Source organism: Orbicella faveolata, unplaced genomic scaffold (assembly GCF_042242905.1).
Source record: "Orbicella faveolata isolate gen_17 unplaced genomic scaffold, um_ofav_v1 contig_3, whole genome shotgun sequence".
NCBI lineage: Eukaryota > Metazoa > Cnidaria > Anthozoa > Scleractinia > Merulinidae > Orbicella > Orbicella faveolata.
In genome coordinates this window covers 1385323-1400000 of record NW_028301558.1, presented here as the reverse complement: position 1 = coordinate 1400000, position 14678 = coordinate 1385323, and the positions used below count along the sequence as shown (strand labels likewise).

At 36.9% G+C, this 14678-nt stretch overlaps 1 protein-coding gene across 1 annotated transcript in view; it reads right to left on the bottom strand.

The window, feature by feature from the left end:
• Positions 1-14672, bottom strand: part of LOC110048747 (heterochromatin-stabilizing protein CFDP1-like) — an 18879-nt gene extending 4207 nt beyond the window's left edge. Inside the window, exons 1-5 of the mRNA XM_020754524.2 lie at positions 14557-14672; positions 9134-9221; positions 5735-5954; positions 2460-2527; positions 589-696 (exon numbers count right to left, since the gene is read on the bottom strand). Coding sequence (XP_020610183.1) covers positions 589-696; positions 2460-2527; positions 5735-5954; positions 9134-9221; positions 14557-14614 — 542 coding nt within the window. The 5' untranslated portion in view covers positions 14615-14672. The remainder of the gene's footprint in view (positions 1-588; positions 697-2459; positions 2528-5734; positions 5955-9133; positions 9222-14556) is intronic.
• Between the last annotated feature and the right edge of the window lie 6 nt (positions 14673-14678).

Below are 14678 nucleotides of genomic sequence, written 5' to 3'. Positions count from 1 at the left end.
TCCAGAATTTTGATGTGTAATTTGCACTGGTGTTACACTTTTTGCACTGATGTTACACTTTTTGCACTGGTGTTACACTTGAACTGCACTGCTCTTAGCCAATCAGAATCGAGTAATTTTTTCATGTGTATTATTAAAGGAGTAATTGTGCAAGTAATTTCAAAATTGGCTGAGCACAAAGCGCAAGGCCGATTTGAAATTACCAGCATGATTACTCTCTGCACTGTACAACATGAGGTCCAATTACTAATTAATCATATATATATATATAACAAATTTCGGAGTTAAAAATGTCTTTTGAGAAATTCTTTTGAGCGAAAACGTCTATAGCACTTTTCGTAAGTAACTGTAAGAACTGTAAGAAACATTGCGAAGGAAGCCATTAAAGTGCATGTAATTGATGTGCGAATCATGTGGGTATCCAATTACAAGTATCCAATTATAAACAGTTCAAATTGGATACCTGTAATTGGACACCCACGTGATCATGCACCGATTACGTGACGAATAGGTACGTGGAGAACCAATCACGATAGAGAATTTTGCTATCGACGCGATTAATATTTTAATAATACACCATGTAGTTACCCCACGCAACCCACAGGTGTAACAGAATGATTAGGTTCAGCTTTCTTTGTTTCTTCTTTCTTCATGTAATTGGCTTCAACAGAATCTTCATCAACAGTCTTTGTAACTCTGAAAAAGCAATTAAAATATTCTGATTTTTTAAAAACAAATCAGTCAGAAAACAGAATTTCACAGAAATGCCTGTTACCTGGGTGGCCTGTACAGTGTAATGTGGTTAGCTGAAAGCCAGTTCATGATGAAAAAATTAATCAGGAAAAGAGTCAAGAATGAAGGGTAAAAGTATAAATTAAAAATTAAGCCAAACTGAGAAGTTATAACACTGATGTCCTGTATGTATAACTTTGCAAATTTTGTGACAATTTGCAAAATAATTTAAATTATAAAAGCACATGCAATTTCCTGATGTTTTCAAGCATGATCTAGGTTTTCATTATCATAACTTCTTTTTACACAAGAAAATAAAGTGATAATAATCTGTAGTACACACAATGATCACAGTTTTGGGTAATACCTTGTCAGTTGTTCTTGTCTAATTTCAGAAAATATCAATACCCCCAGTTCACTTATTAAAGTAGGCTGTTGGAAAGTCCAGTATAGAGAAAGAGAGGGAGAGAGAGGGATTTCAAAGTTATAAGCTCAACTGAAATTTTAGGGAGGGGTGGGGGTGGGGGTGGGGGTGGGGGCTCCAAAAAAATAAAACCCTTTTGTAGGAGGGATACACAGTAATACCTTTTTCAATCTGAACAGCAGTTTATAAAATTGGTACCTTTAACTACATGTAATAACTCCAAACTAAAATATCAGGTGTCATAAACAGGAATGGAATAGAATGTTCCAGAATAACATGGAAGGACACCAGAATAGCACCAGAATGGACCAAAAAATGATCGTGAACACTCCTGCATTAATGGAGATGAAAATGAACCGGAATAGTCATGATAGTAGCAGAATGACATCAGAATGACATGACTAACACTGGAGTAAACTGAAATGATACTGAGAGGAATCACAAATCTTGGTGCAAGTTATAATAAGGAAAATTATTAGGTAAGGCCTACATGACTCCTGCTGCTCAATGTAGTTTCTTTGCCTTTAGAATATGGATCCCAAGAGTGTGTCCTCCAGTGATTTTCTCTTTTGTATGAGACAATAATTATATATTTAAATTTTCTCCAGCTTCTCATCAGTCTGGAACCCTAAATCCTTGTATCTGATTGGCTAATCACATGCACTCCAGTGGTCCTTTTTTCCCATCCAGAACCTGAGTACTGACCACTTCAAAATTTCAAACTACATGTACGACAACTTTTCAAGCTTTTTGTTACCCGTAAAACAACCAAAAATGTAAACATTCAACAGTCAGATAATTATGCAAACAGTATTGCTTTCTGTGCCCTAAATGTCACATACAGGGGTACCCAAAATTTGAACTGAACCACTTTAACTGAACAGCTTTAAGTGAAGTTGTCAAAATTGCTTATTGTGATACTGTTCTCCTGTCATTCTGGTTCATTCCAGTACATTCTGGGTCATTCTACAACATTCCATTCAGTTAGTGAATGGTGAATGGTAAATGTAAAACTTTGTGAAAATTCGAGAATAGATATTTTTTCTGCAAGCCTGAGACATTTTGCCTTCTTCAATTGTGAGACCAAGATTTCAAAGTGTTTTAAATGTGAGCTTGAAACATTCAGAGTTCAGGTTCTAAGACACTCAGATGTAATTTTTTTTAAGAAAAACCAAACAAACATACAAACAAACAAATAAATCGGTACTTTGAGACTTAAATAACTATAGCCTTGCATGAATGCAAGACTATGAGACAGCAGTCACCATCCCTTAATTTATCTTATGATTCTTGACATACTTACATAACAGCTTCACCAGCAAAATCATATGTTTTGGTGATGGACACTTTTTTGCCAGAGCTAGAGGAAGGCTAAATTCAACAAACATGTATCAGCAAAGTGTTAGCATTATTTGGGGTTAGTATTTAGACTTCGTGTGTTCATACATAGAAAAGACAAGGCTCCAAACAAGCAAGATTACTAATTTTCACAGGCAGTGAAGGAAGGTGTTTTTTTCTCAGAGTCCATATTTCTGCAATATTGCTTACAGTATTTGATGAGGAACTTTACTGTACACAACGGACAAAATAGCTTATAAACCCAACTACACAACATTACCAAAGTATGAAGCTTCAAGGGGAGTAAGGATGGCACAGTGGTGAGAGTGCTCACCTCCCACCAAAGTGTCCCAGGATCAAATCCCGAACCCGGCATCATATGAGGGTTGAGTTTGTTGTTGGTTCTCTACTCTGCTCCAAGAGGTTTTCTCCGGGTACTCCAGTTTTCCCCTCTCCTCAAAAACCAACATTTCTAAGTTCCAACATTCAATCCTTGAATGCACAGGCATTTCTGACTGCGTTCTTGTGAACTCCTTGGTGCTCCGTAGGTAAACAAACTACATATTTACATTACATATTTCATTAACAAACAAATGTATGTGCTCTTCTCCTAAAATTTAATTTAAATACATTAATGGTATTGTTCCTTAACAAAAGCAACTTAATGGTGGCAACTTGCAATTTAATCAGGAACCATTACTCCGACTCAAACAACTTGTTGTTTGATGACGTTTATGAGGGAACACTGCCTTGCATTTGGTTACTCATTCAACATCCTGCAATTTCATGACAAACCTCACTTGTGTCCCCAGCACTACCAGCTAAATGTCTGACAGCAGGTGCTGGTTTGGACAAGAGTATCAGTGAGCTGGTCACATTTAAAGGTGTTCAAAAAACCAAGTTTGGGGGACGTTTACTGATAAACAAGAATTAATTTTAATAGACTAATAATAATATCAAATAGTCACAGAATGCATTTTCTCATTCTGTTGTTACTATTGATCAAACTATCTTTGGTTTTAACAATAAACATTGAGAAAACCTCTGGGGAATCTTCACAGCAAAAGTTCCTTGCAGCTTGCATTTCATGTTGTTCATATCACTTTGCAGAACTGATAAAATTCATGCTTGAAAGTTCTTTGAGCTTGCTCTTGTGCTTACTCTCAAATGGAAATTCCCAAAACAGAAATAAATCCTTCAACAAAAAAATAAAAATAGGCCCAGAAAAGAAATAAATAACCCATCTCTGTATACGAGAGGAAGAAAAAATGGAAAGGCTCTAGGTTTGGTCAAGAGCCCTTGACATGCATTGAAGAAATGGAGCAGTCTCCAAATACCCTTGGTGTCTTTCCCTTCAAAGCTTAGAAAGACAGAAAACATGTCTGCAATGCGATACTTTTCCTGTGAAATTCTGATCCATATTCATTGATGCAAGAAGGTCCTATTGCTCCATTGGTCTAGGGTTTCCTGAGATGAGATATCTTCCAGCGTCAAACAAGCTAAAATCTTCCATTTGATGTTGGGAAAGAATACATCAACTTTGAGCAAATTTCTAGGGTGTGTATTTGTGTAATAGATTTGATGAATTTTTGTGAAATTGTGCCAAAACTTTCCAGGGATATAGACAAATAGGAAATTTTGATTTTTCAAACATTTTTTCCTGCAGCACCATTAATATGCAATATGTCTCTCATATTCTTAGCTACTTCAACTTTAGATGCGGTTATCTACACTTGCAGACAACCAAACAGGATATTGAAAAAGCCTTGACACTTTACTCTCATAGTGCCTCCTTCCACCTAGGTATCTAAACAGGCACTGCAGAAATAAAATGCTGGGGTAATCCTGTGATGCACTTGTATCCCATTTGTGGGGGTGGGGGGGGGGGGGGTGGACTGGTAGAAATTCTCCTAGTTCTTTCGTGCCACTGAAACTAGAAACAAGGGCCAGCCTGACAGGTCTCTTGGCTCGTATGAAGACTTTACCTACCTTTTATGAACTTTTTGGTCTCTTCCATAGAAACCATTAATAAAAGCAAGAAATAAACAAAGAAAAAGAGTTATAAATACAGCGGTTATGAAAACAGCAGACAACATTCCTTACAATGAGATAGGGGTAATTTCAAATGATTTTCACCTTTGCACTAAAAAGGGAGAAGTGATGTTACTTGACATATAACTGCTGTGCTTGGGCAAATGATAGACTTTCTCAACGTCCTTCATGATTGCAGGTAGTCCCAACCTGGAGGACTTTCTTCACCTGCAACATGCCCCATTTGCAGGAGGAATTTTCCTCCAGTGCCATTTAGCCAATCAAAAGCATGAATTTCTAACTGAATGTTAGTCATATATGACAGGGAAAAGTGTGACTGCTTATAGATTATGGCTGGGTCAACTACATTGATTTTGAACATCTACTAATGTCCACCTCTCTACAACATTTGGCCACCTCTCTATGATGGCCACCTTTTTTTTTGGTTCCAGCAGATGATCCATACATTTACTCTTATTTCAACCTCTCTACAACTGCCACCTCTCCACAATGGCAACCGCCACTACAATGCATCCCATCTGCCAAAATAACCTCTTAACAATGACAACCACCACTACAACGCATCCCATCTGCCAAAATAACCTCTCCACAATGGTCAGTTACTAATCGATGACTCATGAATGGTGAATACAAAACCAAATTTTTATTGTAGAGGATCGTACTGTGCATTGTCTGTCTCTGTTTGGTTTCTGTCTTAATGATATAATTATTTTGATTGTGTTACATAAATACCTACATATGCTACAATAAGCATTTTTTAATGACAAAAATGTTACACACCAAAAAAGGACAGGTGTCATATGACACACCTGTATGGCACTACTTCCCAATAACTGCTACCTCTCTACAACATCACTAGTTCGTCTGTCCCTAAGGTGGTCATTTTAGAGAGGTTTGGCAGTATCACTTGGCTTTCATTTGACCTTGATCAATAGTTTGTTATCAAGAGATGAGCTGGGGAGCTGGTGCCTTTATTATGGGTGAAGCTGGGCACCAATTCTGGCACAGGAACCCTGTGTGTAGCCACCACCGAGTAACCATCACACTGAGCCAGTCAGTGCAATACTTACCAAATACAAATATACAGAGTTAGCTTGAATTAAGCCTTTTGATTCTTGAAAAATCCACATACCGGTAGCTTAGATGGCTAAATTAATAAGCTAGGGGAATATCTTTTAGTGATCTCACCATTTGTGAAAGAGTTGCTATACTAGAAGAGTTTGATGCCATCATCCCTGTGTCCCTCTTGAAAGCAGCCCATAGATCTTCTTCTTTTTCTTTCTTGGCAGCTATTTCTTTTTGTTGTTTTAATAATATCTCCTCTTCTTCTAAATCTTGTTTGCTTCCCTCATCCTCATCCTCTGTACTACTGTGATCAGCGTCATCTAGTTTAATTCCACCCTGTTGTCTAACAGATGTTAACAGTAACATACGTAAAAATGGAAATACTACCTAACATACTAATGTACTAAATTAGGAATAATGATGTAAAAAATACAATATTATGTTATTGAAACCTACATGATGTAGAAGTACATCAAGTACATGTTAGTAAGAATGAAAATGTAAGATTTCAATCTAACCAGCATTATGATCCATCAAATGTTTTCGCTCGCACACGATTGGTCTAAACATGTCATGTGACCGAATATTCCCCAGCTAAAACTGGGGAGTAGCCGAGGATGTTCCCCAGTTTTCAAAACCGTGCGTGTTGCTAAAAATATTTGAAGTATAATAAGCACATTAGCCTCCATTTGGCACAAAAATATGCTTAGAGATTTGTCCTTGAACATTATCTGTTCCTCGAAGCTCACAGTTTTGCTTCTCAGAACAGATAATGTCTGCGGACAAATATCTGAGCATATTTTCGCACCATATGGAGACTATTGGTTATATATTATCCTAGATTATGTTAAATGCAACATTTTTACCTATATGTAAAGATGTGTGAACTGGATTGAGTAAGCCAGTTGATGGAAAGGACAGAGAAGGGATAAAGAAAAAGGCTGGCAAGAAAAGTGGAAACAATGGCAGAATTGATTATAATATTGATACAATCAATAAATTGAAATGCATGGTTGATTGGCCTGTTTCTAGTGCTACAACAGTGGAAAAAAAAGCCTTTGAAACAGAGCAAGCGTTGGCCAAATATCAGTCAAAGGTCAGCTACTAAATCTGCCACCAATTGACTGTGGCAATCGCAGGCTGATATGTCCGGAATGAGGCAATGATAAGACTTGCTTTATGATTTTTGCTGGGAATCAAAGGTGAAGAGTCTGTGTCATAACTTTTAAGATACAAGTGTAAACATATATAGCAAGGAGACGCGAGTAGACCAATGAGATTAGTACTTGTAAAAAGTTACTTTAGGATAATTTGGCTCGCAAGAATAATTTTAATATGGAATAAAAAAATTAATTGGTCCATGAAGGTTTTTACAACAATAACATCCTTTATTTTACCCTTCTCATTACAAATTGACTAAAATTAATTAACGTTATAATTAAATAAGGGCACTGGCAACCTGAAAGAAACAGTGGGTTAACCAATAATGCCAGGTTGCCAATTTACAAGCTGGATATGCATAATATGGTGGGACAGACACACACTACACAACATACACAGACACATACACAACTATACAGTATGATATACACCAGAAAAACAAAGAAATGAGAAGCAGAGATCACACCTATTAACCATATCCTAAAGTATATAAATATGTTATACATAAACTAAAGTGAGAAGCAAGATACATATACACTGTAGTTAAGGCATGGCAAAGACAGTGATAACATTTCAGAGTGCAATATAGAGAAAACCCAATGTTTGCCTAGTAGCTCTCTGAAACAGGTTTTTATTTTATTTTGTGTCAAATATCATTCTAATGAATGTTGGACTCCATGACCCCAAGTTGAATACAGTGTATGAGTTGACAAATAACAAATAATATTATGTAATATGTATCCAACAAGAGCGAATGGAGTAATTGTTTAATAGACTGGATGATGTGAACATTTTACATTTGATCTAAATAAAGCAATGGTCTCAAAAGGGAGGGAAAGTTTGACAAGCATTGCTCACTTTTTGAGTTGAATGAAGCAGACCAGAAAAGCAAGTGAGACCGACACAATTTTTTTCTGAAATATTCTGCCCATAATCACCTCCAAAGCTTGAAAAATGTGGCAAACAACAAAAGGTTTATGACAAGATCTTAAGTAGTGGCATATTTGCCGTACTTTATATGCCTTGTTCAAGTCAAATGAAGCAAGAGTTTACTTGTTTACATGGCCGTCAACATCAAGACTACATATTGTGCTGTTCAGAATTGATCAAGTTTACTGAAGTATAAAAGGACAGGATTTAATATTGCAAGGAAACAAACTTCACAGGAGTGCTCAGATTAATTTTATACTGAAAATCTGTTTTCACTAACTGAACTGGAATGATAATGAGTCAGTTTTTAGTTCTTCCTGTGATTTTTTTGGCTCCTTTTTGATTCATTCAGTTGCTTTGCTGAACATTTACAAGACCTTTCAATTAATAAAATTTAATATTTTATGTGAATCTCTAGGTAGCTGAGTTAGTTGTTACATTTTGTGGCTTAATGTAGATTCCAGGATGGCATCACTGGCATTGTCTATTATTTATTATTGTATTTTTGTAACAGAAAACTCACCAAAATAATGTGCTGCTTTCAGCAATTTTTTTCCTGACAGAGCTTTCCTTTACTAGTAAAAATATTTTACACCAAGTGACACTTGCTGTACTCATTATCTTATGATTCTTCTTTCTCTCACTGAGCTTCTATATTAAGGAACAATCTCCTGATATCTTACATATGTATGTATTTCCTATGTAAGGTCAAACACAGGCATACTTTTGGCTGGTAACAGGGATTCAGTGAACTAATGTAGAAAGCTAGAAAATTATCAACAATCATCTGATGTTTACAATTTGATAACTCTCATTAAACCACACTGAAACATTTTCAATACATCAAATTATTTCATTTAGTGTTTTTTTCTACAGTGAGTAGTTATGCAGATTATATGGTAAGGTTCATGAAGTGAAACTAGAGAAACAATTTCGGTACAAACAAAACCAACTGAGATGTAAAACAGCTCAAGGACATAAAATGACAACTGGTGATTACACATTTGGTGGTGGCTCTAGAACATGCACAGATTGAACCCACGCAACAAGATACTTAGTAATAGCCCTTTCAACTTGGTAATTATTGTAATAAAAAAAATTAGTGTGATTGTTTTTCCACCTTTTTCTTAATATATTAAATACATTTGACAGAATTAATGAATAATGCACCAGAAAGGTGGCTAATTATGTTCTAAGGTCTGAATGGCTCTAGAAATCTTCATTTGGTGCGACTGGTATCCATGTGGTAGAATTGAATAATTATTTCTAATATTGAAAAGAACTAAGCTTTGTTCCCTTGTAATCTGTAACTATGTAAATGGAGATATCTCTTAGACACAAGTAGTAATTGATGCATTCCAGTAGGAAAAAAGTCTAACTTAATGAAGTTGAATTATGATGATAGATTAGCTATGCTTCAAGTATTTTTACCTTATTCTAGTCTTTGTTATGGCCCTTTTAGCACTGACTTTCTGTTTTTCTTCATCTCCACTATCTCCTTCATCACTGTCATATTCTTCTGTTAATCAATGACAACTAAAATTATATATTACAATCATTTCAAATAAGTGTACATCCAACATAAAAACTAAAGTTAGATAGGAATTGACCACCTGGCACAAGTTCATTACAAATATCAGGGACCCCAAAGGGGGAGGGCTGGGGGGATTTAGCCACCCCCTCCCCATTTTTTAAAGCAAAAAAGAAAAGATATGATTCAGAACTGAAATATGTATTTCATTGTACAAAAGTTGGATTTGACACTGAATTAAAAAAACTGGATGACAAATTATTAAGGTTGAAACCCTGATAATTCCTCAGAAGTGCATTGCACGTCCATACTGCATATGATTTTTGTGTCATTAGCATACACAAAATCAAGAGATTTCCTTCAAGCTAAGCTTGGCAGGGAAACAAATGCTTATTTTTAGCTCATTCATTGTGTCATAGCGCAATGGATGAGTCTTATGGGGGCTAAATATGGACAGGAAGGGTTCAACCATAGATGGAAATACACATGTGCAAGAATTTAAATGTTTCTACAAACTAATAAATAAACAAATAACATCAAATCACAATTTCAGGACTTCCAAGTGTGCAACATGGATCAAGAAGTCGAAATCTTCCAACCCAGGGGACCCAGAATGATTTTTTTGACACGCTCGCCTGCACAAGGCAGGCCACAAAACTTGCCTCGAAGAGGTAGATTGAGGCAGCCATTATTGGAAGGTCCCTTGTTTGTCGCAGATGTGCCGTGACATCACGTCACACACTATGTTCACAATGTAGCATGGATAAGAATGGAATGAGCACACCTTCAAGATGGTGTGGTAATGTTGTTACAAAATGTTATTGGAAAATGAGCCTTTATTCTGTCTTGAATGATTGAACAAACCGCAAACTACAAGAAAGCAACAACAGATTTTCAAATTTTGAATATTTTACACTTTTTTGTTTTCCATGTTGGTAAGTAATCAATACTTTGCTATTGTGCTTTTCCTTTGGAGCTCTTCAACATACAATGCACACATCAATAATAGCAGCCAAGATAGTCACACTAAGACATTTTCTGAGCTCCACCAGTTTTGATCCAGACTCGAGGTTCGCTCATATCAACCGCTTTACAATCTGCTTTACAAATTACTTTACAATCTGCTGAAAAATATTTGCAATACAAACCAATCTCTCGTTAAAAGTGCTTGAGATGGATATTAGCAGGACTTAACTAGTCTCGACCTTGATTATTCCGGATGTCACAAAAACCTCATCCAATAATTGTGTATAATTTGTGTCAACAGAAATTCGAACTTAAGGCATGAAGGAGTAGAGCAGTGTCAAAAATTCCCACAACCCAAATAAAGCGTCTTCTCCAAAAGAGTACATAAGCTGTAACTAAAGTACTAAAACATGTTCGAAAAGTTGTGCCACAGTCATCAAAGCTTCATGCATACTTGCGCAAAAAAAGTGCATACCATAGGTTAAATAATAAATTTAATTTGTGGAATGTGTGATCATAAGTATAAATCAGCTAGAGAGCAGAAGTTGAACCTCAATAAAAAAGATTATCAACCTATATCACTGCTGTCCAAAACAACAAAGACTGTTTGCTTTTTGTACAAACAAGAACACGAAAACACAAAAAGTCAGTTGCCTGTGTTTATACTGATGAACTTGGTTTAAAGAAATAATAATATACATGAAAATTTTTTTCATGTTTATACTATTAATAAGTAATCATACAGTTTTTCTCGTTCAATTTGGACTTAATTTGGAATTAAAGCTGAAATTGCACTCACTGAAGCCGCTTGTGCAATTTCAGCTTTTTGAAAAACTCACTCGTGCAAATTAATTCCAAATTGAACTCGAAACTGCATGATTACCTATACTTTAAGTGCTCCTGTGTACAAATACTATGGGTAGTTCATTGCATAATAGCATTAAGATGTAGAGGAGAATCCTGGGCCTTTCACTCAAACAAATAATGACAAGAATGCTCCATGTGCCAAACAGGTCAATTCAGTTTCACTATTGGAATCCAGATTATCTGAACTTGGTAGACTTCTAGTCAATGTATTGGGAGATGGAAACTGTTTAATGTAGAATAATTAACTACTTGTTTGTAAATTCTCAGATTATAACACTACTCAGTTTCAATTACCATTTTGCTGTTCATGTTTTTATCTCATTTTGAAAGAAAGTTATCTTGTATTAACTTCAATTATTTACGTGAATGTGGCAATTATACCAAAATAACCACACAACATTCCACCCTACTTTTCTAATCCTAAGACATTGTACATTTTGATAATGCATGGGGATACTCCTGGGATTCAGGAAAGGGGGGGCTGTTCAAAATTGGGCTTCAAAGCAGGGGACATTGGCCAAAAAATAGGCTCCAAGTAATTACTATAAAGTGTACTATAACGGCATGAATAATGTGCATTTCCAGAACAACACAATGAGGCAAAGTAACCCATTACACCCAAAATGCCATTTCTGAATTTCTGAAGATTTAAATTTTTCCCAGGGAGCATGCCCATTAACCCCCACCTCTGTCGTTTGTTACTTGAATACAGTTAACTCACACTATCATAATGACCAATCTAGAAGCAGTGCTTAGGAAATTATCAGCAGCCGGGCTAAGGCTGAGACCAGAGAAGTGCTTGTTCAGGGTGCCAAAAGCCACCTATTGTCAGTGGTTATGTGATAAACAGGAGTGGTTTTTAGCAGATAAAAGCTAAGGTGGAGGCCATTCAGTATGCCCCAGCACCTGAAAACATCACACAGCTGAATGCATTGCTGGGAATGCTAAATTACCACGGCTTCCTGCCAGATATTGCCACAGTCCTTCAACCAGTCCATAAACTACTTAGAAAGGGCAAAACGTGGTGCTGGAAGAGAGAGTAGCAAAAGGTATTTGGAGAGTCAAAGAAACTCCTGCAGTTTGCAGAACTCCTTGTTCATTTCAAGCCAGATCCAGAACTGATCCTAGTAGATCCTAGTAGAAGTACTTATGAGGTTTAGAAACTTGATACCTATTGCAGCCAAATTAAGAGTTTTTAATATTTGCGACCTCTCACACGAAAACGTACACTACGGCTATCCGTTTGAATGCCTAAAAACCGTTCACTTTCCATTTGCCATCCATTTGTCATCCATTCGTGATTGATAGGATGCCGTTCGAACAGATTGGATCATCCGTTCAGAAAAATTTCTAGTCGTTCGAACAGCTACTGCTACCCGTTTGAAAAAATCTTCATCCCTTCAAACAGCTGAGGTTATCAGTTCAAATAAAATCTTCACCCGTTCAAACGGCTGAGGTTATCTGTTCAAAAAAAATTGTCATCCTTCGAATGCCTGAGGTCATCCGTTCAAATAAAATCTTCATCCATTCAAATGGCTAAGGCTATTTGTTCGAAAAACTGGTTATCCGTTTGAAAAAATGGATATCCCTATTTTTTCGCTTGCATTTTTCGTGCTGCACTCCAACTAACTTAACCAAACAAACTTTGAAAACTTGAAACTCAGACTCTAAAGGGCCATTGGAAAAGACGTTCTTTCTTTCTCTTTGGAAAACTCAAATCTGGAATATTACAATAAATCAAATCGATTGACGAGGTATTACCAAAAGACAGACAGGACATAATATTATATATAATATTATATATAATATAATATTATTGAAATATTTGTCTTGACACCTGTGCCTTCTTTAAAATTTATGAATTTCCTGGTACACCTTGTCCATCTGGGGGTTAACTGTTGCAGTACAAAATTTTGTGTTGTGTACTGTTGGCCACAAGAGTGTTTTGGTTGGCTATTATGGACTGATAAGTTATGCCAGCAATGTTTCCAAAAGCTTTGATTATGTTCAGGATTCATAATTTTGCTGATATGAGTGCTCATGGAGTTATAGAACCCTCACAGGTTCACCCAAAGTTCCACTCACAGGATTCACTTGTAAATAAGGCTCACCATCCAGCCCGCTGGAATTTATCCCCCCCCCCCCCCCCCACTGTGAGCTTGAAGGATCTACAAACAAATGTGTTAGAAGTCATAGACTCTTTGTATTCACATAGTTAAACCTACATGTACCTAAGTTGTTTCAAACAGCTACTAGCAATGACTCAGTTACATGTGTACTGACTGCAACAAGTATCAATTGAAGAAAGGTCAAAGTACATTTCAATGCATTACACTGTGACACTACTTTGAAAAGTCAAAATGTCTGAAAATCGATATTGTTCATTGACAAATCGATTTGATTACATCTGGGATGGGTGAGTGACAATTGGCTGGATTGGCTGGCGATGTTCAAAAGCCCTGTCAAAAGACGGCTGCGAGGTCGAAGGCTGCGAGTCTTGGGAAAAAATCTGCGAGCCAAAGGGTGGAAACAAGACATTCCCATACTGAGAATAATCAGGTGAATAGTGCAAATTTGTAAAATTTAGTATGGGTTGAAATGCGCCATAAGGACCAGATCAAATGTTTGTAGAGAAAACCACTGACTAAAATTTTGAACCGATAGCTGTAGCTAGCTGTGCACACGCGTTGTCTTTGAAGAATTGCAAAAATCCAATTTTTGCCAGTATTTCAGATTTGATTGACGTTGCGACAGAAGAAAAACAAAAAAATGTTATTTAAGGCCATTAGACAAGATATGACCAGCTTCAAGGCAGGACATCGGCTTTTTTGATCTTAAGGTCCTTCGGACATAGTTATGTCTGGTCGGAACAAAAGGGTCGCACTTGTCGCAAGCACGCGATGACAGATTTTATGTCCAATGTAGACACCAAAAGCACTAGTGTGACCGCTGCCATATTCAACAACCAAGGGGACCGCGGACAGCATCGATGGCATTTAAAGCTTTTTACACTTGCTTTACTTGAATGCCGGTCCGTCAACCGTGTTTTCGCGAGCCTTATGCTTTCAGAGTGTTCCGGTATTGTAAAACTGCTCCCGAATATGTCCTACAAAATTTATTCGAGTGGAAGGGTATTCTGCTACCAGGCAAGCACTTGATAAGCTGATCAACACATCTGAAAACATCGAGCGTGTGCCAGAAACTTCAACAGTCGACCCTGACTCCTTTCGGAGATCCCCACAATACAGACACCTCTATATTTAGGACAGTTCAATCAGTCCCCACGAAACCAGAATTCATATGAGCTTAAATCACTTCCTTCATATAGCACAGGCACTCAGCTGGTTCGACTCGGTGAAAGCCCGACGTTTCGGGTTTGGCTCTTCTTCGGTGCAAAATATTCTTATACCCTCGCAAAAAGCCGTCCAAGTAAATAGAAGTTTGTAAATTTTCAGTTAAACGTAATTTCAGAAGCAAAGTGCCTGCTTACCTGGTACATAATCCTCGTCTTCCTCGCCGCTGCTACTGTCGTGTTCTGAGCCAGACATCTTTTCTCTGACACTTGTCCCTCCTTACATGACGTGTTGGAGTAAATCCAGAGAATACCCTGGC